The sequence below is a fragment of the Notolabrus celidotus genome, chromosome 18 (assembly GCF_009762535.1).
Source record: "Notolabrus celidotus isolate fNotCel1 chromosome 18, fNotCel1.pri, whole genome shotgun sequence".
In the NCBI taxonomy this organism is placed as follows: Eukaryota; Metazoa; Chordata; class Actinopteri; order Labriformes; family Labridae; genus Notolabrus; species Notolabrus celidotus.
Genome location: NC_048289.1, coordinates 18,834,019 through 18,861,801, shown reverse-complemented (window position 1 = coordinate 18,861,801; position 27,783 = coordinate 18,834,019). Strand labels below are relative to the sequence as shown.

At 40.5% G+C, this 27,783-nt stretch overlaps 1 protein-coding gene across 1 annotated transcript; it reads left to right on the top strand.

Moving 5' to 3' along the window:
• On the top strand, positions 1–27,783 carry gpam (glycerol-3-phosphate acyltransferase, mitochondrial). Its single transcript, XM_034708261.1, has 21 exons — positions 1–335; positions 6,608–6,746; positions 6,932–7,051; positions 8,172–8,245; positions 10,140–10,253; positions 10,465–10,614; positions 10,799–10,898; positions 12,063–12,199; positions 12,824–12,923; positions 16,044–16,256; positions 17,261–17,374; positions 17,634–17,719; positions 20,315–20,427; positions 21,420–21,490; positions 21,952–22,219; positions 22,302–22,459; positions 22,755–22,832; positions 22,951–23,088; positions 24,376–24,565; positions 24,652–24,710; positions 24,837–27,783. Exons 2-21 carry the CDS (start codon positions 6,663–6,665, stop codon positions 24,951–24,953), a joined length of 2,484 nt encoding a protein of 827 aa, XP_034564152.1. The 5' UTR covers positions 1–335; positions 6,608–6,662; the 3' UTR covers positions 24,954–27,783.

The window sequence follows — 27,783 nt, the reverse complement described above, 5'->3', positions numbered from 1 at the left end:
ACACAGAACTACAATTTCAGGGGGGGTCACAGCCTCGCACAGTGACTGCAGAAGAAATACAGAGCTATCAGAGCAGGTTCAGCGTGGTGCTGCCCTCTCCCGGTCCCTGGAAGCCCAACAACGCTGTCCATTGCACGTTATACCAAAACAACAGCGCTCTGTCCTCCTGTCACACATTTCTCTTTGACAGAGCAGCATCGCCGGAGCTTCCTCTGAGGAGATAGGAGCCTTGTGGGGATTACACGAGAGCACTGGAAGGACCCAACGAGCTGACTATAGTTTTGTCTTCAGGTTTATTTTGAGAAATGAGTCAGCGTATTAACACAACGTTTGAGGTAAGGGGCTTTTTGTTCTCGCGAGCCTGGATAACAAGCTAGTGCTAGCTACATCACCGACGTTGGAGTAACCGTTACTGATGCATTGTATTGTAATGTTAGCATACACTACATGTTTTATTTATTTAAATACATATTTCTGACTGGCCGGGGAAAGATTAACACTTTAAGGTCGGGTTTAGAGGCCACATATCAGCCGATTAACTTTCATTGACATTGAGTTCAAGGGACCCCTTGAATGTTTACACGCCTAACCTTGGCTTGCTTTATTTTTCCACATTATTCTGCACATAAACCGTGTAATCATGAACGTCTCAAACCTTAAATCTACTGCACATTAGCTTAGCCCCTATTCTTAAGCCCTAACGTCAGGTTTTCCTCATGAGGCTTGGCTGTAGTGATGGGAAGTTCGGCTCTTTTCAGAGAGCTGGTTCTTTTGACTCGGCTCCCAAAGATGAGTCGGTTCTTTCGACTACCGAACGGCTCTTAATTTAGGATCTTTTATGTATTTTACCTTCACTTTGCAAAAACTAATAGTTTGTGTGTTGAAAACCCTTTTACTTACAGTGTTTTTATAAGCCTGATAATTTGTGCATTTATTCGGTTACAAAACCATTCTTACTTTTGTTTAGTATTTTAATCAATCTTTTTCATTGCATAAATTAACAAAAAACTGCAAACATATCCACAGAACAGAACCAGAACAAAATTAGCAAATAGACCCAGAACCAAACTTGAGTAAACAGAACCAGAACCAAACTCGAGCAAACAGAACCAGAACCAAACTCGAGCAAACAGAACCAGAACAAAACTTAAGCAAACAGAACCAGAACCAAACTTGAGCAAACAGAACCAGAACCAAACTTGAGCAAACAGATCCAGAACCAAACTTGAGTAAACAGAACCAGAACCAAACTTCAGTAAACAGAACCAGAACCAAACTTCAGTAAACAGAACCAGAACCAAACTCAAGCAAACAGAACCAGAACCAAACTCAAGCAAACATTATTAATGTCCTCAGTGCATGTTGGCATTGAGAAACATCAGATGCCTCATCTTTGATAGGCTGCAGCGAAAGGAAAAAACTGGGAGCCGGCTCTCTCTCTCTCTCAATGCGAGCCGGCTCTCTCTCTCTGTCAAAGCGAGCCGGCTCTTCTGAGCTTTTGATCATGACACATCACTCCTTGGCAGCATGACATGCGATGTGCTTAGAGGTTGTGACTGAAACTGTAGAAGTCACGGTTAAATATAACTGGAAACGATGCTCAAAATGCAGCCACACAGCCAGGTATTAGTAGGATAATATGATATGAGCCTTACAACCCGGAGATACATTCTAATGAAGCCAGACATCAGTCTGTCCGGTTTGTGCCATTGTTGTCTGCGCTGCTAGTTAACTGCACAGCCCATCTGTCACACCGAGACCGCTCCAGTTTGTTTGACCTGCTTATTGCAGACAGCCTGCTGCATGTGCATGTGAGACGGATTAACCTAGTGGTGCACAGTGTGAACATGTTTTTTTTCCATTATTAAAAACAAACAAAAACGGATTACAGGGGTGATAATGCTGGATAGTAACACTGGTAGTCGTGTTTGCACAATGCAATTCGATGATAAGCAGACATGTGTTTTTTTATTTCTTGATTTTGATTTGATTTGATGTCTTTATTTCCAACATGTAAAAGTAAAATAGAAAAAAAACATACAAGTTAAAAATAAGGAATATTCTACAAATATACAAGTAAAAAAGAAGAAATAGTTATACAAAAAAACCCAAATCAATCAGTTCCATTAGCAAGCACTGAAACATTTTACTTTACATGTGTGAAAAGGAGTAGGAAGAAGTTAAAACTTATCTAATCCTACCCCTTTATTCACTATTTCCTTACATTATACTAGTGCATTCCCACAAAACAAATCTTCATACTTACACCTACAATCAAAAGCAAACCCCTCATGATTCTCAACACGTGTCTTCCTCCTGGTACCTCATGGAAATTACTTCTTTAAACCTCTTCTTGAACTGGATTATGTTCAGACATTGCAGTAGCTCCATGTTGAGTCTGTTCCACAGTTTTACTCCACAGATTGAAATACAAAAGCTTTTCTTTGTGGTCCGAACACTCACCATCTTTAATCTTCCCTCTTAAGTTACAACCCCCCTCTCTTTCAAAGAATAATCCTTGAATATTTCCTGGAAGGAGATTTTTCCTAGCCAGTTTTAAAATCCACAAGGTCAAATCATTTCAATATTTTGGATTTGAGGAGCAATGAATTTGTGTGTGAACATTGTGAACTCTTCTGATGGCTCTTTTCTGAAGTACTGACAGTAGTTATAGGGAGCAACTTATTTTAATCAGTAAATTAATGATAGAGTAAAATAACCTCAAAAACACACACCACTGTTTTCTTTGTATGCCTGCATGTGAAGATCAAAGTTTTACACGACTACTCTTGAACAAAATTGTTTGATTTCATGTTTCTTAAAAAAATATGTATACATTTTCTGCATAAAGACAGTAAAAACAACATATAAGGCACTGGTCTCCTTTCATCCGGATATTTTCTTGCATGGAAACTTTCAGTGTTTCATTATGGCTTCTATCACCTGTTACCCAATCCCTCCTCGCTCCTCATTCTTCAACATCTTTGTTTTGCATCCAACAAAGTCACCCCATCAAGGCGAGTACTCCCGGTCATTGACCTCTTCTAAAAGCCAGTTCCCCCTCATCAGTGTGCATGTTACCTACACCGCCACAACAACAACAACAACAAAAACAGACTTCAATATCTCAGACTTCTTATTCACATACAGATAGATCAGCCTCTTTTCTGAAACATAATCTGCAGTGTTTGGTGTGTAAGAATTAATTCATGAGGTAGTTCACAAGTAATTTCATAATGCAGTGAGTGAAAGGACAAAATAAAAAGTCCTTCAAAGGACCAGGCACTGCTGATAAGCAGAAAACAACAGAGTGATCTACAGACAGACTGTGGTAATGTCAAAGTTTTTAATATCTTTGTTGGTATTTCGGGGGCAAACACTGCAGCTCTTAGTTGAAATAAATGGTTAACAAGACAGCTGCCAATGTAGTGCAAGATCATTACATTTAGTGTTTATGTGGTCAATGAGGGAGGTCACGTAACAAGTTTAAATATTAATTAATATTTTTAATAATCAGGACATTGTTGAAGTCAAAATATTAGACAAACAAATCAAATGAAACACACAAGGCTGCAAATAATCAACAAAACAGAGCATAAAGGGATTAAACTAACCCTGACAAATTAATGGACTCTCTCAGGGACCTGTGTCCACTAATGGCATTTTTTGTGCTCACAGTGCTCAAATTTTAGAGTGCTTCCCCCAAGAGCATAATGTTGTTAGGTAACAAAAATTGCCCCTTGGCTTTTCTGCTTCTCCTAGTTGTGACCTTTAAGTCCGTCTTCAATCGCTCCGCATTCTTCATGTTTGCTTTTACTGGTATTTTAGAAGAAAACGTAGAACTAAAAAACAGACATTGCCAAGGGTGTTTTTAACCGCTTCAGACACTGGGTGCTGAAAACGTTGATGTGCATTATTTGTTTGAAAGGTAAAAGACGATGCCAGCACAGAAATCACCATTAGTGGACACAGGCCCTAATGATATGAATCACCCTCTATGATGTGCCTTTTAATTTACACTAATTCATTCATTTTTTTCAAGATGAACACTTATATTAACTCATATTTATATATTTTTCCAGAACTGTTTACAATGGTTGTTTCAGATAAATATTCTAAAACTGTCTCAGCAAAGATCAGCATGTAAACCATAGACTGTATAAATTATTGACGTAGTATCCGTGATGTCACCCATCTGTTTTTAAGCAGATCGGCGGTGGCAGCCATATTGGAAATACAGAACTCAACCTAACTTCTGTCAAGCTAGTGTGAAGTAAAGAGGCGGGCTGTGATCCTCCTAGCCAACAGCTCCAGTGTTCCTGCCTGTCAGTCAAGTCAGCTGTGCCTCTCAGAATGGAAAACTCGTAATCTTAATATCTTCGAAATCGCCGCGTTACGAAAAAGTTCACCCATACAGTGTGTGCCGATTGAGAAATGAGCTATCCAGACTACACTCTTATTTTGTACCAGGCTGTAAACATGTTTATTTCTGCTGTAAAGATCGTCTTCTCTGAATGGGTGTGTATGTGGTTTCTGGGACTTCCGAAGCCAGCCTCAAGCAGACAATCGAGAAACCGCAGTTTGTAACACTTCTGCATTTGAAACTTGCCATCGTATTTAATTAGCACCAAATTAAGATTATTAATAGCCTAATGACCACATATTTAACACAATGGATATTTATTGCAACCACTAATATCAGTAATGACTCATCCTTAATCCCTTCTGGCTAGTTGTCCAGGTTTCACTCATATGTGCTTTTCAAAGCTGCACAACCTGACGGGGTGTGGGTTTGACGTTTAGATTTTCAGTACTCACCCAGGTCCGTCTGATCAGGAGCTGGGGCCTTCTCACCTTTTTTAACCTGTTATTTTGTACAAAGAGGAAGCCATATTAAAGTGTGATGTAGGTGGAATCTAACTTGAGCTGCCACAGGTGACACTGGCATTTGAAACAGCATTAATAAGAGCTTTTTTTGTTTGTATTTGTATCAAAATGTGAGGGGAAACATTTGTCACTTGAAATTGATTCCAGTTCAGTGAACCTGTCCTGCAAAGTTGGTGAATCACATTAATCGATCAATGAAGGATGAAGTCAGCTGTTTGATGTCTGAAGTTGCTTGATGTCTCAAAAAATGAGGAAGTCCTTACTGTGACTTCTGAACTGTGGTATACCAGCGCTTAAAGTAGCTTGTCACAGGAAGTGAATACAGATTTAAACAGACAATGAAACTTGAGTAAAAGGCTAAACTGATTTAGATATTATACAAGTGTAATAAATAAACATTTTTTACTTTGTTTCATCCTCTGGGTGTTTTTTAAAAGCAATATTAAGACTTACCTTTTTAATCTAGCTTTTAATTTGGAGTAATTTATTTTTAGCCCTTGACTACATTCTTATTATTTTTATTATTAGTTTAACCATTATTATTTGAATCATTGCTTTAACATATATTTATCTTTTTTAATTATTTATTTACCTATTTATGTCTTGTATTCAACCAATCTTGTTAACGCTACCTTTATTTTAAACTTTTCTTTCCACTCTTACTTATTTTATTAATTTTACTGTATTGATTTTATTTTATTTTTAAGTTTTTTATTTATAATCCTGCCTTTTATAATTTGACCATTGCTGTTGTTTTCTGTCTCTCTGTTATTCTGTGAAGCACTTTGGGCTGCATGTATTTATGTATGAAAGGTGCTATATAAATAAAGTTGAGTTGAGTTGATGTGTCAAAAAATGAGGAAGTCCTTACTGTGACTTCTGAACTGTGGTATACCAGCGTTTAAAGTAGCTTGTTACAGGAAGTGAATATAGATGTAAACAAACAATGAAACTTGAGTAAAAGGCAAAACTGATCTTTTTTTAACTTTGTTTCACCCTCAAAATGGTCATGCAATCTCTGAGTTTCCAATATGCAACACCTTTTGAAGAGTATTATCTTCAGTTATTTGAGCCAGCCCAAAAGTTGTCTCCAGAGACAAACAAAACAATGCGTTCCTCCGAGCTCCTGACATTAGTATTCAGACAATCTGGCTCAACTGGAATGAAAAGGTGTGAGGTGAGCCCAACTCATACTGGATGAGTGATGCATCATATGGCACACCTTTCTTTGAATGACCAACTGATGCATTGAGTGTCTTTGGTTATCCAGTTGGGGTGAGGCTGATGACACTCAACAGGCTGAGCAGAGGCAGATGCTGCATCCAGCGGAGAGCGACATATAATTCCACAGCACCTGTAATAATATCTTCTCAAAACAAAAATATGATAGTATAATGTTTCCTTCAAACTAAAAATACATCTTCCACTCTGTGTTCTAGTAGGATTGAAGCGTCTTGTTATTCCACTCCGACCTTTTGTAGAACAAGTATTTTAGAAACGTACTGGCTCAGACTCGTGGGGGTTGTGTGTACTCAAGGGGAAATAGAGTTGGGAATATTATTGCTCTCAGATTCCAAGTAGGTCTTGAATCTGAAATGATGTCATGTTTGTGTTAGTAGTTTCTGTTAGAAGTTCCGCTCTCTTTTAAAAATAGAAAAAAGCTTGAATATTGCCAGGAGTGATGGCTTGATTTAAAAGACTTTCCTGTGTGTTTTGACAGCGTGCCAGCTAGTGGTGTGTGATCTGGAGGGAGAGAGATAAAGACAGCAGAGACTATGGAGGTGTCTGATGGATTACTGCTGCAGGTCAACAACGGTGAGCAGTGGTGTAACCGCTGGAAACATCCCAATGAGGACTTGGTAAGCCACAGACCCACATCAACAATTATCTTAGTAATTACATTACACAGCAGAATCACCAGTACGCATCATGAAGGAACACTGGTGCTTGATCTTGTCGTAGCACTGACTTAGCCCTCTGATTTGTGTTATGTAATTCCTTTACCTGTGATTCTGTGAATAATATTGTGTTCATGTGTCTTCAGGACCGCAGCACCAGCCCCTCAGTTCTGCGCTGTGTTGCCAGCACGTGGAAGGAGGGTCTGCTGAACAGAAAGAGGCCCTTTGTGGGACGCTGCTGTCACTCCTGTACACCACAGAGCTGGGTAATATTACACTGCAACACAGCTAATTAGCTCCAACACAAGTTCATGTCTTAGACTCATGTTAGGTCCAGGGAGTAATTAGCTATAAAGCTATGAGCTACAAAGAAAATGCTAAATGCACAGCACTGCAAAAAACGTTTAGAAACAACTCCAGCAAGTCATCATTGCTTTTGACTCGTCCCACACATTATGTTAAGACTGGACTTTGGGCTTGCATGATATCAAGTCTGATTTGAATGCAAAAAAAGGTAACCAATAAAGAGCCACACACTTGAAAGATGACAAAGTAAGATTCAGTTTGCCTATCACTGTCTGCCTGGCTCTTTTTGGAGGTTGTGTGGATGAGTTAAGTCCTCTAGTTAGGGGTGTAACGATTCTTTTTAACAACAATTCGACTTGTATCAGAATTTGTGGTTGCCGATACGATTAAAAGACGATATTGGTTCATTTAGAAAGATACGATCCAAAACGATTCAGTGACTTGAAATCGATTCAATAACTTTTTAGCCAAAAAATTCAACCATTTTGACTGTGAAATAAACACCTTGATACTGGGCCTGGACGGTCAGCATTGTATGAAATCCCATGGCGCCTTAGTAAGTGGTTGGATAGATTTGCTGTGTTGCCGTGGTACTTTACTTGACCTTTACATATCCTACAAACAGCGAGCAACTTATTTAGAACATCTCTGTCTTTGCAAAAGCCAAAGTGTTTCCACACACTGGACCGCAATGGTGGCATCATAATTTCTCGCTCGTCAGCTTCCCCTCTGCCATCTGCCATGCTGTTATTTTGTCTGCTGGCGCGTGGCGATGACATCACAGACAGGCAGCTTGAATTGAATAATGTTTAACGTCTTTATCATTAAAAGTGCAAAAAAAACCACATCCATATAAAGTCTGACGTGTTTAAATCCAATGCGTTTAACCTAGTATCAATACATTTGATTAATCACCTTTTAAAACGATGCTAGATCGATATATGTCGTCCGGAAGGCCAACTTGCCGAGCACAGATTGATGTAGTCGGATCATAGGAATATAAATCGATACATTGATGTAGTAGATGAATCGTTACACCCCTACCCCAAGTTTATTAGTAAAATTGTATTTCCCTCCCAGGACCGACTGTTCAACACCAGTATTCCATCCCTGGGACTGCGCAACGTCATCTACATCAACGAGACCCACACCAGGTAAACAAAGCCAAACTCTAGGTTTGAACTTCTGAAACTACACGTACAGCTTGTCGGCTTTCACATTTTTCTTTTGCTTCCTCTGACCCTTTAACTGTTGCTTCCAACAACAGCATGAGCTTTAACTTCTGCATAGCGCAATCGATACAGCGCAGATAGGCCTTTGTAACTACTTGTTCATAATAAATGGCTTTAAGTCAAGGAGCGCTCTTGAATACAGTGGAAAGGTAGACAAATGAATAATTCAAGGTGTTTGTCAATGGACACCAGGTCCTTGCATCCAGTGACTGACCTAAGCAGCTAGACGCCTTAATGCCTGAGTCCCACACAAACTAAACATGAGCATGGTGTTAATCTTAATGTCAACAGTTTCCTTTTTTTAAAGTCACAGCAGGCCAACCTTTGGATGAGCGTCTCATAATGAAGGCTGTCATGCTACAAACTGGATAAACTGAACGTTTACTCAGTTTGTAGAGATTCAGAATTATATAAAGCATGTAGACAGAGACAGCCCGGAGCCAAGATGGGCTACAGTCATTATCAACACATTAGTATTGATAGTTTTGTCCAATACTATCTGTATCGCTCAGAAGCTCAGCAAGCAGGATAAGAGACGTGTCAACCAGAGCTGGTCCCTGGATGCTGAAAATGTGTTAAATTATCAGGAAATGTACGCACCTAACAAAGAGGACAAAGATGAGATGTGCGTTTGTTTGAGTTGGATCATATGAAAGAGAAATGTTGATGTAATCTTTCTTAATTGTGTATAATTTACACATTTATGATTAAGTGTATTGAGGCATTCAAAAGCCTAGACATGCATACAGCAGGTATAGCACAGGACCGCACAATTAACTTTAATCGTGATCACGATTTTGTCCACCATGATTTAATTTAGCCTCATCATCTGCGATATTTACATTTAAAATGCAGGCTCTGCTGCATATCTGATCAAGCACTTTCTCAACGAGTCAGCCAACCACCAGGGGGCGAACGCATGGTTAAGGCTTCATTAAGCTTCCTAGATAACAAGCGAGTGTAACCTGCAGCGGCAGCCTCAAGTCACTCAGTGGACAGATAAGAGCGAGTCATGTCGAGAGAGAAAAGTACAGCAGCAATTGGAGACGAAGAGCAACATAGTGAGGAGCTAGTGCCTCGAAAAGACTCAACATCCATTGTCTGGACTTGTTTCGGATTCAGGGCAAGTGACATTAAACTAGAAGAAGTCATATGTAAAAAATCCCTGTCTGTGTCCAGCGGCAACCCAGGCAACCATAACAGCAACCATGCACCGGGCAACGCTGTATCCATCTACCTTACAAAGACATGCTGAAATAACAGACCCAATATCATTTCATTTGGACATGTGTCCAAGTACCCTGTCAGAGATGGTCTTTAGCACTGGCAGACATGTAGTGGCCTGCCTTTGCTCGTCTCTCAAGCCAGAATATATTGACAGGCTGGTGTTTCTTGCCAAAAACCTGTAGGCCTAAGCCTAATATTATTGCCTTTTCTGTATAAGCTGTAATTGTTTCCTTTGAGTTGCTCTTCGTGATTGCACTCTATAATACCATATTTATTTAGTTAGCCCTTGGTAAATTTTAATTCTTGAGTAAATTTTATCTTTAAATTATTTGTCATTTATTCTTATTTAAAGTTTCATTTTGCACTGAAAACGGTTCACATATTGTTTGTTTAAAAGTAGTGCAATAAAAATACAGATGTTTTCCCTATGAATAACCATGATTAATAATCGTGATTACAATATTGGTCAAAATAATCATGATTGCCATTTTGGCCGTAATTGTGCAGCCCTAGTATAGGAATGGATGTGTTGAGTAGATGTGTATTAGAGCATGTATCTCATAACATGTATGTGTTTGTACTCATGCAGACAGCGGGGCTGGCTGGCGCGCAGGCTGAGTTATGTGCTGTTTGTCATGGAGAGAGATGTCAACAAGGACATGTTCACCAGGAATGTGGTAGACAACGTGCTCAACAACTGCAGGCAAGAATCAACATATCATGATACATTAATTTTAACACACTGTCTAAGAGAGCCAGGCAAAACGAGAGCATGCAGCGGCCTCGGCGGGATTGAAATTTTAAACTGGGACAGTGCACAAAAGTGAAATCTTGATAAGAAAAAAATGCCTCATTCAAGTGATGTGAGTGTGCTGAAGCATGCAGCCTTATGTTTGTGTTACTGTCCTCTGAAGAGTGGAGAGTGCTATTGAGACGGTGGCCACAGATTTGGAAGCTGCAGCCAGCAAGCCTGGCCAGGAGCACAAAGCTGTTAGCAAAGTGAAGCAGAAAGCCAGAGCCTTCCTTCAGGAGATGGTGGCCAATATTTCACCAGCCTTCATCAGGTACAAACTGTATTCCTCACAACACCTCACTTCAGCTGCAATTTTTTTAGAAATTGCTTTTTCTTTAATTAAAGAAATAAACAGTGAAAAACCCTCTGAGAAAACATGTCTATTTCACTGCTGTGTGCATTGGATTAGATGAATTCACAGCTTTTTTTAAAGTCTTGACGTCTTTTTCATTCAGGCTAACAGGTTGGGTCCTTCTGAGGCTCTTTAATGGTTTCTTCTGGAGCATCCAGATCCACAAGGGCCAGTTGGAAATGGTCAAGAAAGCTGCTACAGAGGTCAGTACCAAATGCACACGTGACAGTGTATTATGCCATCACAACATAATCTGATTCGTATGTGTGTAACAGCCAAACAGGGCGCTACCGCAGCATTATTAGAAATTAGGGCTGTCAAAATTGCTCCAAAATGACATTGGAATATTCCCTCTAAAAAAAAAACCCATTGGTTCGAACCATTCGAATATCTATATTTGCTCATTATGTCAATAACAGGTGGACAAACTAATACAAGGAGACATAACTACTTGTATAGGTATTTTTATTTCAGATTTAACATGCCTAAAACATACCTACACATTACAAAACAAATAAATGACCTACTGGCCTATACCGTAACACTTTTAAGACCGTAGACCTCTCGCTGGCTCGCTCACTCCCCTCCCCTCTCTGTGCGCAATGCGCTGAGCGAGTGCTGTACAAGACTTGTGTGAGCAATTAAAGGTCCCGACTCTTGTCCCTAATATAGGCAGGCTTCATTCATTGATTGAAGCAAATATTATTAACATTAATTGAAGTTAAAGTTAAAAACGAAAAAGTAGTCCACTTACATTCTTGGCGCTAGTATGAAAAAAAAGAGGAAAAACTGCATTTTATCCCAGTGTCACTGATTGTCTGGCTCTTTTAGCCCACTGTCAATGGAGCGTCTTAAGCCTGACAGGTTATTTGCCTAAAACACAAGACAGTCCACATGTGAAGAGGCCAGTGCCGATCCCTTTTTATTCACTATGTTCCCAGTGGATTAAAGGACCCGTTCAGAGCGCACTGAGGATCCGGGGACGGAAAGATTTCTCTCTGCCATCTGCTTCAAACTGTGCATGTGTGACTCCTGTGACCTGTCCCTGACCCGTCAGGCAGTGCGCCCACTCGCAAAGCAGCCGCTGATGTGTCTTTTTTCCACAGTGGAATATTAATTTTCACAATCAAATCTCCGTTTTTTTTGAATATTCAAATATATATTAGAATTTAGAATATTCGTTGACAGCCCTATTAGAAATCCACACATTACTGTGCTATTTTGAATATTGATAACTACAACATGTTTCTGGGGCCTATCGGGGAAATTGATTATGTATTTACTTAAAATCAATTTAAGCCCTACAGTACAAATTTATCTGCATTTTCAAAACAACTGTTTATTTTCCAACAATATTGTCTCCACAGCAAAATGTGCCCATGGTGTTCCTTCCCGTTCACAAATCCCATATTGACTACCTGCTCATCACCTTGATCCTCTTCTGTCACAACATCAAAGCCCCACACATCGCTGCTGGGAACAACCTAAGCATCCCGATCCTCAGGTAAAAGCCCTCATGTCAAGTATGATCTTCAAATGAGATCTGTTTCTGCTCCCCTCGTGCAAAACAAACACAAAACCAGTTTGATATCAGAAGAAAAGTGGATTCCTCTGAAGTGGATCAGAGTGGGATGAAAGCTGTAAAGAGTCAGACTTGAAACTCTCTCTGAATTTACTTTGAGGGGAATTTGAAGAGGCAGACAGCCTGGCATGGCAACAGGTTGTGAACTTGTTGAAGTAACAGCTTCAGATTGTGTTTTATGTCTTAGGGCTGATCTTTTAGACCTGAATTATCTCTACTTTTAAAAAGAGCGACAAAAAAAAGCTGTATCGATACCTCAAGCTGTCTGAAGACAACAAAGAACAGAATAGAGAGAGGAAATATCTAGGAACTCGAAGGCAGGAATGGATGCAACACCGCCTTTGTTGTTCCCTACAGCGCAACCATACCCTTTAATCAGAGTTACACCAGAATCCAAATGATCAAACTGCTAATTATTGGACTATCACAGTAATGAAATTGGCATTCATTGATCATAGTAGATTAGATAACGGTGCAGCCAACTGAAAACGAGGTTGCTGTTGCTGCCAGGTTGGAAGGTAACCAATTTTTCAAATTTGTTTTCAGCACTCTTATCCGTAAACTGGGAGGATTCTTCATAAGACGGAGAATGGAGGAGACCGGAGACGGGAAGAAAGATGTTCTGTACAGATCACTGTTACAAGCAGTAAGTCGTTAGTCTGTAATCCTCCACAGGAAAGGCTGCATACATGCACATAGTGTTCCTAAATTCACCTGATGTGTGTGTGCGTGTGTGCTTGTGTGGTGTTCTGTCTTTCTAGCATGATTTATTATGTAACCGCAGGTTGTCTTGCTGAATTTCAGCTCTGCGTGCTCTTTTCATTCTTGAGTGAATAAGGGATGTTACATCATGTTAGACCTGCTTTTTCTTTACCCTTCTTCTTGGCTTCATTTTTAGGCATACTGCACAATCAGTCTTTATATCTCAGCTCTGCATTTTACCCTCTTATAAGTATTTTAGACACTGATACTGCTCTGTAGTAGGGTCCGACTGTCTTCTGTGAACATCTTTAGAACTTCTGCTGTTAAATGAGGATGAAGTTAGGCTGAGACGGGCAGCTTTTCTTCACTAAACTGACCTACATCAGGCTCCGTTATAACTAGGGATGAGCACTTACAGCCTAAATACTATTCAATAATCACTGACATCTATTCGCAGATTATACGTAATCCGTCCCGTTAATGGTCCGTTTGTGTAGCATTCGCGTTAACAGGCACTGGCGCTAGGTACTGCTAGTAGCACTGGTAGCGTCTGTCTCAACCATAGCCTGTATAAATATGGACGTAGTATCCGTGACGTCACCCATCTGTTCCATAGCGCTTTTTTGATCTTTACAGCAGAAATAAACATGTTTACAGCCTGGTACAAAAGACGAGTGTAGTCTGGATAGCTCATTTCTTGATCGGCACACACTGTCTTCCAATGAGAGGCACAGCTGACTTGATTGACAGACGGGAACACTGTAGTTGTCGGTGAGGAGGCTCAAAGCCCACCTCTTTACGTCACAATTGCTCGACAGCAGCAGCAATTGGCCTTAAAACAGTGCTCCAGAAACAGATGGGTGACGTCACGGATACTACGTCCATATTTTATACAGTCTATGATTCCAACCAGGCACCAGTGAAAATGATGAAAAATGTTACTTATGAAAGGAGCTAATATTCACATTAACTCTAAGATCTTTCATAAGTGAACAAATGTTTGAGCACTTGAAAATCCTGTCCCATCCCGCATAATAATGTCAGCTACCAGTTATGCTGTGTTTGGGACCATAGGTATATTAAGGACAATGTTGTATAGAATGTCTCATAAAAAGCATACTCTGACTGATTAAGCACATAGGGTCACAGCTTTGAAAGATGAAGCTAACATATCTTTAAAACATAAAATGATTGTTATATTTCAAAGCTGTATAAGATATGTAAACGGATGTTAAGTAGAAACGTCTGTACTCTGGTTTTCAGTGAACTGTCATAATGTGACACTGTTAGAATTGTATTGTCACCCTGATGTGTACAGTTTGCGTCTCAAGCAACATGCTCACACTAACGCCTTTTTGCACAACCACTGAATGGGAAATTAGAGACAGATTAAAGCTAATCTGAGACTTGTATTCAGCGCTTCCGTACGCAAAATATGGCTTAACAAGCTTTCGCTAATGAGGAAAGACGTGATGGAGAATTTATGTTAATGACTACTTATGTTAATATTATTGCTTTGTCATCATGAGCAACTTGTAGTGTGATGCCTCTATAGTAAATTGTGCTGTCTACAGAACAGCTAGGCTGCTTAATGGATTTACTTTATTAAGCCTGCCTAACAGAGTTGGGAATAGCTGTTAATGTGGTTGTTTGGAGTTTGTAAAAAAAAGAGTGTTGAGAATAATGAGAGCAACAAAGACTGCCTATTGTGCCTCTTAGATTAGCGTGTGTGCAGTGGCTTTAAGATAAGAGTAATCGGCTGAGGACAGGAGTAACTGTTGGAGATGATGTCTTTAATTTTACGCTTTATACCTCAGCGTTTTATCACACATCCCACCAGACATTGTAAACAAGTCTGGCTTTATAATTGTGGAAAGTGGAGCTAAGATATTAATCTGGCCTCCCTGTGTTGCTTACAGACATTAAACTGCACAAACTCCTTTGTAGGCAGATTGCAACCAATATATGAAACGTCCCGCTCTAATTTCAGTTCTCTTCTGAAAGCTGAACCTGAGCGTCCGTCCTTTTAGCAGCTTACTCTAAATGCCACGGCCGAGTGTCCATTTCAGGACAAAGCTTCTCCTCTCAAAAGTGTCTACATAGCAAGAGACAGCTGTGTGCACATTGCACTCAACAGGACTGCTTTGGCACGTGCCCAGTTCCCTGCAGCGTGTTTGGGGGTCATATTGTTCTGACCGTTTATAACTTGTATTCAGGCTGCATGCACTGCAGCTGCAAAACACTCAGGGAAGCAAATCGAAGACGTTTCCTGCAAATTGCAATTTCATAGAAAGTACTGTGACCTTCATGAACAGTGATCGCCCTTGACACCCAATGCAATATTATTTCTATTTACCTTTTACCCAACATTTCTTTTTCTTTTTTTCATTTCAATATGTTTATTGAGGAAAACAAGATCTCCACAAAGCATCCACATCGACATTCAATTTTCATATAACAGTGTAATTCAAAGGCCTGATCTCACAGACTACATCATCACTAATTCGGATTATTCATTCCTTATCATCAGGCAAAACTGTCTTCATCATAGAGTTAACAGTAGAACAATAACTATGTTAATGTTGCGCATTAATGGAACACTCTTGCACATATTTCAAGCTTTCATTCCAGGTATCCTCTGATAATTGTTCCCCAAGTTCTGCCTCCCAGCTTGCCTTGAGGGTGTCAGAAACTCCAGACGCCATAGTCTGAAATGTACTGTACAGATTGGAGATTATACTTTTTGACCCACCAAGATGCTTAAGACAGCTGTCCAGTTTGTCGGGCCTTGGCACTTTCAAAGGCCGGCATATGTGATCTCAAGTAACTCCTCACCTGTAAATATCTAAAGAAATTCTGACATGGCAGGTCATATTTCCCTTTAAGCTGTTGGAAAGATGCAAACACCCCCTCCAAGTACAGATCACTACTGTATATTCCCATGTCCCTCCATGCAAGAAAAACACAATCTAAATTTGATGGAGCAAAAGAGGGAGAGAAAAAGACTTACCCAACATTTCTAATCATCATTTATTTTGTGTGTTCAATCAATCTCCCCCCGCAGTACACCGAGGAGTTGTTGCGTCAGCAGCAGTTTCTGGAGGTCTACCTGGAGGGTACCCGCTCCCGCAGCGGTAAGCCGTCCACAGCGCGTGCTGGCATGTTGTCCATTGTGGTAGACACACTGTGCACTGGGTCAATCCCAGATGTACTGGTGGTACCAGTTGGCATCTCTTACGATCGCATTATTGAGGGCAACTACAATAGCGAGCAGCTGGTAAGTGCGTGGATGAAGGTTGGTGTTTTTTTGTGTGCTTTTGTTGAGCTGCAGTGCTGTTTTTCCAACAAGCATATCTTTTCAAAGATCAGAATAGATGTTTTGGACAGAGGTGTCAAAAGTAATCGCATTCATTACTCAAGTAGAAGTATAGATACTAGGGTTTAAAAAGACTTCTGTAGAAGTTGAAGTATCAACTCAAGCTTTTCACTCAAGTTAAAGTGTAAAAGTACTGGTTTCAAAACTACTTAAAGTATAAAAGTAAAAGTAATGTAAAGGGAAAAAATGCCATTAAGGACAAAAGCTTAGGCTGTGCTGCAGAGGCCTATAGTGCACTACCCCACCTCCCAAAAAAAACCATTGTTCTAAAGGCCATAATGAGTATAATGTTATTTTAATATGTTGATGTTGAAATATTTGGGTTGTACCTGTTTCAGCTGCGTTCATGCATATTGAAAATGAAGGCATTTGGTACAATGCAAATACATTAAAGAACCATATATGTGTTCTACTGAGCATTAATATGTTTCATGGAGCTGAAGATATGATTACTAGTTGTCTATAAGTATTGTAATGGTGCAAAAAGTCAAACTTCACAGACATGTTATCAATAGCCTTTATTGTCTCAATGTACATTTTTGTGTTTTTTGAACGATGACAAGCCGGAATGAAAACAAGCCGAAGTGAAACAGGAGTAACGAGGCTATTTTTAAAATGTAAGGAGTAGAAAGTACTGATAATTGCATGAAAATGTAAGGAGTAGAAGTAAAAAGTTGGCTGAAAAATAATTACTCCACTAAAGTATAGATACCCAAAATCTGTACTTAAGTAAGGTAACAAAGTATTTGTACTTTGTTACTTGACATCTCTGGTTTTGGAACACATGTTATTAGTAGTGTTTGGCTTTTGAAACTATGCACCTTATTAGAAAGCTTTAACAGTGTGTTGTCTTGGTGGTTATCAGGTCTTAATTCTAACAATCTGAACTCTTTATTCCCATTTAGGGCAAACCTAAGAAGAATGAGAGTTTGTGGGGGATAGCATGTGGAGTGTTCAGGATGCTGAGGAAAAACTACGGTTGTGTTCGAGTTGACTTCAACCAGCCCTTCTCCCTAAAGGTGAGTGTTTTCATATCTTAATCAACATGAGTACAAATAAAAACCACAGCTTTTTATGGCCCCAGGTGTCAATATGTAGAGTCAAGGAGTTTGCAATTTTTTTAAGTTTTGCAAGCTAAGAAAATGGAGGAATAATTCAACAGAAGCTTTCCTTGCCTTCCAGACAGATATGAGAATAATGTTGCTTTTTTTTTTTTAAATGCTTATGTCCAGAGCCTAGTTTCCCGTCTACCATCCTGACTGAGTTCATATTTTGTAGGAGTACCTGGACAGCCAGAGAAGCCGCCATATTCCACCACCGTTGTCTCTGGAACAATCCTTGACGCCCTTCATTATATCTGCACAGTAAGAGCAAACACACACATTTCTCTCTCAGTCAGTTACATCCTCCTCTGACCAGTCCACAGGCACAAACCAGCACAACCCCCACACTGTCCCACCTGTAACATCATGACCCCCTGTGTGACACACTTGACCTCTCCCTCCTACGGCTTCATCGCGGGGTCTGTTATCTGAGCAGAGCACTTGAGTTCACACTGGCGGGAGTCACTTGAGTTTAGCGCTATCACTTCTTAATGGGACTGATACAGTCATACAGTATGTCCAAATAGGACAGAAGAATCCCAGCCGGTCTGAAGTCACAAGTTCAGATCTCATGCAGACTGGAAGTACTATTTCAGAAAAGTGCCTGCAGCGCCTGCTAGAGCAAACACATGCAAAATATCACACTGTTCTGACCTAAAAAAAGGAGGAAAGAGAGCAGAAACATCCACAGGTGTGGGTTGGTGATGGATAATAAATGATCACATTCAGTAGGGTAATAGCCTGCCACAGCTCTGATAAGTGTGTATTAAAAACTAAAGGAGCAATTTGTTCACGCTACAAAGCCGCTGTGAATCACAAAATAACAAGCTTGGCTCAAAGATCAAATAAATAAAAGGAAATTAGACAAAAGCAGCAAGATCTGCTTGACTTTTTACGCGCATCGGCTTGCGATAGGAAATTAGTCAATGTGCGTTCTGAGAAAAAGGAGGAAAAAAGGAAACTCGCTCTCTGTTTGCCACTGCAACAGACAAAGTTCAAAATCTGCTTCTTTGAAATAAAACAAATAGCCATCTTGGGGCAAAGATCAAATTAATTAAAGCAGCAAGTTCTGCTTGACTTTGAACACGCACAGGTTTGCGGTGGGAAATTGGGACATATGCAGCTGCGCACCTGAAATTGAAACCTTGATGGCATTCATTGAAGAAAAGCTCGACTCACAAGTATAGGTAGAGGGAAACATTGTGAGCACATAAAAGGCGAGTCTCTTAATCCACCTGTACTCCTCTGAGCATCGGTCCAAAATCCTCCATGGATTGCGCACTGAGCGCCTCACTGACCAGGGAGCTTGTTTGAAAATCAATAAGCTCCAGCTGAAATGTTTATTATTTAAATGGCAATTATTTAACTATTAAGTCTTAAAAGACAGTGCGTGATTGAGTGATCAAAGACAGCAGCTTATACTGTCTGTTTAATCAGGCTGACACAGAGTGGAGCCAAAACAGTAACAACAACCTGTAGCAAACTCATTGATTTTAAATAATTAACTTTATTAAATTACATTTTTGTACAAGATATAAGCCCAAAGATGAGAAAATAGTTCAAGAGACAGACCTGAAAAAGTATTGCCTGATGAAGATGTAATTTTGGCCCACCAATGAGTTGGTTTGAAAAAAAATTGGCCCCAGGCCAAACCTAGTTGCCTACCCTGATATAGTGCATATGTTGGATGTAGGGATGTACATTCTAAGTATTTTCCGTGATCGATTTTTGGAAATGTTAACAATCAATTATCAATTAATCAATTAAAAAAACATTATTATTCTTATGTCAAAAACAATGCCAAATATGTTTTTTCTCCCTAAGTTATATTTTCTACAGCAACAAAATGCATATAACTGACTGTATTGAATACAGGTATATGTTTAACACTGATTATCAACGATCAGGCTCATAAAAATATTCTCTGTTGACATAGTCCGATAATGTGAAGGCTCATAATACTAACAGAAACGTACTTCAGACTCACAGTGTCCAGTGTTCAGTCTACTCGTTCTTATTGAGAAAAATAAACGTGTGTATTTATAATCAGTCTAGCGGCAGAAAAGCCCAGACAGCTCTGATGTTGCTGGTCTGCAAACATAGCGAACTAGCAATTCCCACCTGTCTGTTGGCTTCGTATCCAAAGGTGGGAAATGTCCTGTTTAACGTTGTCAACCTTCGTGTCGTTGTTGGCAGCAGTTGCGTATTGATCCTCTTTAAAAAGCACACGTGGAGACCTGACACTCAGCTGCAGCCGCCAGCTGAGCGTCTCCGCTGTGCGCAACACCTTTAACAGCTGATACACTACGAAACATGCGTTAAACTTAAAACACCTCCCTGATAGATGAATTTAATATGGTACCACATGATGTTTGTTCAACGTGACGGAAAATTTAAAACAAAAAAGGCGTGTTTCGAGTAATTTTTTAACAATCAATTAATGGATAATCGTTTAATTGTGTACATCCCTAGTTGGGTGTCAATCAGAATCAAACCTTTAGCAGCATGCTGAACTTCTTTTTTTTTTTTTTTAAGATATGTTTTTTGGGCATTTTCTCCTTTGAAGAGAGACAGGAAATGTGGGGAGTAGAGAGTGGGGAACGACGTGCAGCAAATGGTCGAGGCTGAAATCGAACCTGCGACGTCTGCGACAAGGGCTATAGCCTCTGTATATGGGGTGCAGGCTTAGACCATTAGGCCAAACGGCGCCCAAGCATGCTGAACTTCTATTATTAAACCCCCCCCTCAACAAGAGAGAGGGGGGGGACCTCTCATTTTGAAATAATGCACGATATAGCAAGCCGACACAATAAATCAGTTCTCAGAGTTTAACATGTGAAGGTGTTGTTCTTCCAGGCCAGATGCTCAGCTGTTTGGGGGGCAGGAGGAGGAGCAGCTGAACAGAGAGCTCCCTGATGACATCCTAAGACGACAAGTTATACACAACCTGGCCAAGCACGTCCTCTTCAGTAAGAAATTATCACACAGATTGTGGTGTTCGTATTTTTAGCATCCACACGTCATGTATAAAACCACAAGAAGGAGGTTCTGGATCATCATGCTACCATCCTATTTGAAATCACAATCAGCTAATGGTTAGACGGCTAAGGTCTGTTCAGAATTGGAGCACATTTGCCACTTAGCCCATCCCTCCTCTTCAGTCGTCCTTTTTTCTGCCTCATTTCCACCCAATGCTAAAGGTGCACCTGCTCTATCAAGCCAAAGCAGCACTCCTTAAATATTATCCATCACACTGCCGTCATTAATCGAAGTCCGACACGGCACAGCATCAGTCCGTCCGCTTCACATCACTCAGGGCTTTTCACCCCAGGGTAGCACTGCAGAAACCGGTTCTCCCCAGCTCATTCAGCTGCATTCTCCTACACAAGGGCCTGTTTGGTTCTTAGCCCCGGCCAATCAGGACGGCTCCAGCTGGATGGCATGTTGTTTTCAGCCAATGGGAGGAAGGGGAGGATAGAGTAGGAGAAGAGAGGAGGAATGCAGTACCAATGCTCACACATGCTTTACACCTCCCCTGGGCTAAGCTAAAGATGACCACTAGTAACCTTTTCTGCTAAGACGTCGGCATGCACAATCACACACACACACACACACACACACACACACACACACACACACACACACACACACACACACACACACACACACACACTTTACTCTTCTGTTATAATACATTTATAACTTTTGATCTCTAACCCTGTGTTTGTAAAAGTAAATGTCATACCTGGTTGCACAAGACAAACATTTTTTTTAAGACTTTTTAAGATAGATTAAAATTATTCACATGTTCCTGTCTTTAACTAAAAATATTTTTTAATGCTTAGTTAATATAGGTGTTTCCAGCTCTACACGTAAAATTAGACACAAGTTATATCAGGAAGTCTCTGATTTGAAACTATCTTATGTCTGTTGCTCATTACACTTTCTTTTCCCCTTACAGTGGCTAATAAGACTTCAGCCATTATGTCCACTCACATCATCGCCTGTCTACTGCTTTACAGACACAGACAGGTAAGCCTTGCTGTCTTCTATTTCCCCTCTAAAACCTCCTCTCTTGGCTCTAACCCATACAAACTACACCCTCGTCTCCTTCCCTCCGTTCCTCTGATTTCAACTTGTTTCTCATTTCCTCCTTACCCATCATGCTCCCTCCGTCACACCAAGGTGATCCAAATGTCACAGTTCTCTGCATGGTAGTAATTAATGTCTCTCTCTGTTAAGAGATCTCGCTTCTCCTGCATCCTCTCTCACCTCCTGTACATTAGTGGTGGCTCTCTGCCCTCTACAGGCTCTCTGATGTAAGTGTGTAACAGCAGAGGAGAGTTACTAATCAAGGCTTGCTGTCCTGAGGAAACAGCAAGAGCTGCAGATCACAAACCTAGATTTGTTGCCCTGCATTTTTATGAGGTGGACTTTTTTCTTGACACGATCCGATGTGTTAGAGCTTTTCTGTTCCTCTGTTTGTCCTCAAGGGGGTGGTGCTGTCTAAGCTGGTGGAAGACTTCTTCAACATGAAAGAGGAGATCCTGTCCCGGGACTTTGACCTGGGCTTTTCAGGGAACTCCGAGGATGTGGTCATGCGTGCCCTCCACCTGCTCGGAAACTGCGTCAACGTGACCAGCAGTTCGAACCGCAATGGAGAGTTCACCATCGCACCGAGCCAAACTGTACCTGCGCTTTTTGAGCTCAACTTTTACAGCAATGGCCTTTTCCACGTCTTCATTTCTGATGCAATCATCGGTACGTTGATCCTTTTATCTCCACTGTAATCTGATGTTAGATTTATTGTCTTGATTTAATATATTTACTTCTTTATTTCCAGCCTGCAGCATCCTGTCCCTGCAGCGAGAGCTGGTCATGGAATCGGAGTCTGATAATCAGCCTGATGTTCTCAATAATCTCCCCCTCAGTCAGGAGAGACTCATCCGCAAGGCTGCTGGGCTCTCCTACTTTCTTTCTAACGAGGTTTCAGTGGCACCAGTAAGTCCTGTACATTGTCGACATCTTTATAAGCTTTACTCTGTAGAAAATCAACCAAGCACATAGTGAGAAAACAACCAAATGATGAACTTAAGCAGCCCTAATTTACCATACTATGTACATTTGAAGCATAAATGTGCAATTAATACACTTAAACTAGTCTCCTGCTGATCAGATCATACTCTAAGTTACTTTATGTCAAGTTTGGTTGTTCTTGCTGCTGGTTTTGTTGAGGATTTAATGTTTTTTTTAACTAAAATCCATCTGTCTCTCTTTCTTCCTCCTTGCCTCACAGCCCTGTCAGACTATCTACCAGGTGTTCCATGATGCAGTGACCCGGCTGATCCAATACGGAGTTCTCTACGTGGCAGAGGTCAGTGTGCTCAAGTGGTTTTGCATCTTAGAAAGAGCTATTAACTGTGTTTACTTGCTGTGTGGGACATTTCCTTCGTGAGGATGATTTAATGTGTGTTTGTTTGTGTGTGTGTCAGGAGGACCAGGAGGAGCTCAGTCCCAGCCCTACAGATGAACCTTGGCCTAAAAAGTTCCCTGAGCCCCTCTCCTGGAGAAGCGATGAAGAGGATGAGGACAGTGATTTTGGAGAGGAGCAGAGAGATCGTTACCTAAAGGTCAGATATACCTATGAACCAGAGTTTACGGTAGGCTTTTTTTCTGTCGGCCAGTTTGGCCGACGATATTCAAGAATTCCGGCCATATAGAATAACTGTCGGACATACGCTCTGAAGGCCCGATCTGTTCATAACTTACATTTACCTGCAACACAATACTGAAAACACTGACACGGTAACCCGGTAATCAATTAATAAATAATATGATCAAGCACCGGGAGTCAGCGCCTCGATGCCAACCTGCTGCATTTAGAAAGAGGGGGACGGAGAGAGACTGTATTGTAGCGCACAGACCAGCACGCCTGGACTTTTTTTCTTAAAGTGCAGTTTGCATAATCCGGTTTACATTCACATGGACATTATAGAGCGCTTCATGATCTAATAAGCACTGAAGTTTATGTCATGCAAGAAAGATGATTCGATATTTATTTTAGTCTAACTTCTGTAGTAAAGATGAAGGCAGCAGAGCATCCTCTGTCCATCATACTGTGAGCCCCACGCATTCACTCTAACCTGAGCCTCCTCTGGTCCGGGGCCAACAGGCGTGACCTGCCATATGTGTCTGGTGTCCTCTGTGCCCCTCTGCACCAAACTTCGCTCTGAATTCCACATGCAAGTAACGGGTGAAGGTTTGGTAATGTCCTCTGCACACTGCGCTGAAGGGAGTAATCCATGTGCATGCTATCTGTCCCCTTTAAGTGTTTTGGAAGGTATCTCATCATGCTGGGAGGCTAAACTTGATTAAACTCTTCATGATCATAACCTTCTGTAAACTTCTCAAAGTAGGAGCTATATGGTTATACAAATCTTCACGCGTCCGTCGAGAAGCGTTCTCCTGATGTTTTTGAGCATTCAGGTCTGACTGTTTTCTCTGTGCCGCTGTCAATCAGTAAACGTGACAAATGGCGTTTGGGTGACTCAAAAAAATCTGCTGCTTCACGGCACGGTCATGAACGAATGTTGGTATGTAAAATTGTAGACTCCGAAATTTAAGACTAGACCACTTTTCCCCATGCAGTTTAAAGGGAGAACCCCCAGCTTAAATTATGAACAATATGGTTATTTATATTTGGTATTTTTACCGCCGGACATTTTGGCCGAGGATGTCTCTTTATGCCGGACAACTGCACGTGAAACCGGCTAAAAGCCGGTAAATACCGGCTAACGTAAACCCTGCTACGAACATAAAGTCATGAAACTGCTTTCCTGATCTCCCGAAAATCACAGCTACCCTATAACTGATGCTGACTGTCTCCTCTTGTTTTGTGTTATATTTTTGTCAATCAGGTGAGTGTTGCTGCGGAGCACCAGGAGTTCTTTGTCTTCCTCCAGCGACAGCTCAGCCCCGTGCTGGAGGCCTACAGCGGGGCCGCCATCTTCGTCCACAGTCTGAGTCAGCCCATGGCTGAGTCTGACTACACCCAGAGGCTCTTCAGATACCTGCTCACTCGCACGGAGAGAGGAGTGGCTGCTTATGGTAAAACTGCAGAATTGACTGTCTTTTTCTCATATACACTTTAGAAGCAGGATTTATGAAGTAATTTGTGATGATGTCGTTTCCAGGTGAAAGTGCAACACATTACTTGGTGAAGAACACAGTGAGGACATTCAAAGAGCTTGGGGTAAGGGTTTCTTCTTTAAGAGTTGGTTTGTAAACAAATTATAATTCAGTACAATGAAAAGAAAGTAGGGTTTGGTGGCCCCATGAGGTGTTGTAATAAGTCTGTACTGTTGTGATTTTTCTGTAGGTTCTGAAGGAGAGAAAAGAAAACCGCGTGAACACACTGGAGCTGAGCAGCACCTTTCTACCTCAGGCCAATCGTAACAAACTCCTGCAGTACATCCTAGGTTTCACCCTGCTGTGACCGAGATCCCCTTCAGCCCAGCTCCAACCCCCCCGCGCTCCTCCCAATCAAGGGCTTCAACTGGTTACTCCGAAACGATCCCAGGTGCTACTCTGTGGAAAGCTTTACCAGGAAGTGCCTTCACGTAACAGCCGCTAACTGTTAGCTGTTAGCCGGAAGAGACTTGAAGCCAGTCTTCCCCTTTAGTTGCAGTCTAAGACTCACCGTCTTAGAACTGTGCAGCTGATAAAAAAAAAAAACCCATGTATCGTTCTTTGAAGAGGTACCTCAAGGAATCATCCTCACTTTGGGAACTTTGCCAGTGAAGTCATGAGGTTTTAATACGATCAAATTTTAAACAATCACTAATTATACCCGAGCAGGTCAGTAAATAAGAATACCTTTTATATAGCAGTAACAACATAGCCTTTTGTCTGTACAAATGAAGAAAATATGCATAGAAAATAATGGTAAATATTACCAAACAACGCAAAGGTTCCTGCTGATTTGTAATGCTGCTGTATTCTCTCCAGTGCACTCCATTATCATAAGGTAGAAAACATGTTAAAATGTAGTTTGATGAATGGCTGACAGCTGAAAAGTAATGTACATAATCCACAAGATCAGTCGCTGATGGAGTGCATTTGAATATATCTGTGCTCTCATGTCATTGAAATTACCAGTAGAGGATCATTAGATAGAAAGATTCCTGCAAAATGCAAACATATCCATATTTTTATTTGCAAAGATAAACAAGAAGATAGCTTCGGTCAGGTTTATGACGCAGTTAGTGTTAAAACACAGAGATTCAGACATCAATCATCTACCTGGCAAACACAATCGGTACCTTTTTGGAAGTTGGCGAAGTTAAAAGTCTGAAATCACCACCATCAATAGTTAAGTGCATTCAGACAACTGACATTTAAGTGCATTCATTTATCTATTTCTTCATAGCCGTTAATGAAAAGTGACTTCAACCTCTTAGAACCTTTTTTCATGTTTCAATGAATGTTACATTAGCACAGCACTTCAAACACCTTCATACCAGCCATCAAATCTCCTTGAGTTCAAGTACAACGCAACAAGCTCAGACACTCTTTGATCATGCCTTTCAGGGAGAGCATACATTTGGGAGAATCACATTTGTTTTTTCCCTGTGTTGTATAACTTGCTGTGTAAAAAAGCTGGAGTCATTGCTAAGATGGCAAGACTGGCTCCAAAGGTCGGGCATTTCGCAGGACAGAGGAGGTGCAAAATAAATGGTACATATCCACGGTGTAGTCCATCTGAACAAAAAGGTCACGTCTCAGTAGGTGTTGAGATTGTTTTTTTTTGTTGTTCTGTCGAGAAAGGAAGAAAAAAAAGGAGAGGACATCTTCTGTTTTTGTTTACTTTTAAATGCTGCAAGGCGCACTGATGTTTCAGAAAACGAAACAAAGTCGTACTGTGAGGTTTTCAGTTCTTTCTTTCGCTCACAGAGTCCATGTTTTGGAAACACAATTCTGAACAAACAGTATGCAGATCCTGCTAATGTCAAACATTTTTCAAAGAAGTCTGACCGGTAGAGGATAAATCAGAAAATCAGTACTGTATGTGTAACATTAAAACCTGGTAGTGAAAGTGAGCTGCAGTACATTTACCAGAGTTCATCTTTATTGTAAAATAACTTGACAGGACTCAGTACTTAGGTGTTATTCTTTGTGTAATCATAGAAACATTTTTGCATTGAACATGAAATTAAATGATGTGTTTGTACACAGAGCTGAAAAAAAGAGGGAGTCTGTTTGAAGGAACAGAGAAAGTTGGAGGAGAATTGATTTCCCGGGTTGATAATGTGAAGACAGACAGTGTGAATGTTTAATATCGACATTCTTGATATCTGTCAGGGCAATAAATAAATCTGCTGGTACACATTTAAGAATATTTATATTGTAAGACTAGTCTACAGCACTGCTTGTTACAAATACTTTAAACGCATCTTTCTCTACGTAATTTATTTAATATTAAAAATCTGCATATTTTCATGCAATTTTTCAAATGTCTGTACAAACCCCTTAATTTTGTGCTGAGGGAGTCAGTGAATGAAACCCATGGCATGTTGAAGAAGAGAAAAGTATGTTATTAAAGCAGGAGTGAGATCTGAGGAGTATTTCTGAGCCCATAATCTAAACGCGCCCCCCCCAAGAAGCTGAGGGGTAATCCGCCAAGATCAAACCACTCTATGTACTGTACTGCATGTTTCCTCTGGTCGCCTTTAATCATGGACACTTCAATGTGAACTCTACTTAACCTGAGAATTGTATTTTACAGCCTAATGTGTGAATTTTGTTGCAGAGAAAGATAGTTGTTTTGTGTAGGAGATGAAATTTGTTACCTCTTGAATGTATCCCATCTGTCCCCCTCAAAAGGTCAATGTGATATCATCAAACGCTCGATGGAGTCGGTACAGAATACGGTACACTTTTTATGAACTGCTCGCAGGGATCGTTGTGACCCGTCACTGCTCAAGCTACATTAACGACATCCCTCTACAACTATGTAACTTTGTAGGATAAAAGAAGAAACACCTGTAAGGGGAGCAGGTGCCTTTGTAATGCACTGTAGTGTTCTTAGGTTGTGTTATTTTGTTTTTTTGTTTTTGTGCATGTTAACAGGTTATTTTGTGTGGAAATCCAAAAGAACACTGTAGATTGTAAGTGAAAAAACAATAACACAAGAGCAGAGATCTTGTGGTTACTCTTAAGAAGAATCACCAGCTACTAAAAAAAGTGTCACTTTTTCTTGCTTTCTCGGAGAAAAGCACAATTGGCATTATTAGATTTTGTTTTTAAATAAATTAATGATAGATTAA

Coding starts and splice junctions, on each gene's coding strand:
- gpam (XM_034708261.1), top strand. CDS start 6,663: ATGGAGGTGTCTGATGGATTACTGCTGCAGGTCAACAACGGTGAGCAG. Junction 6,747..6,931: donor AACATCCCAATGAGGACTTG/GTAAGCCACAGA, acceptor ATGTGTCTTCAG/GACCGCAGCACCAGCCCCTC. Junction 24,566..24,651: donor GAGAGGAGTGGCTGCTTATG/GTAAAACTGCAG, acceptor TGTCGTTTCCAG/GTGAAAGTGCAACACATTAC.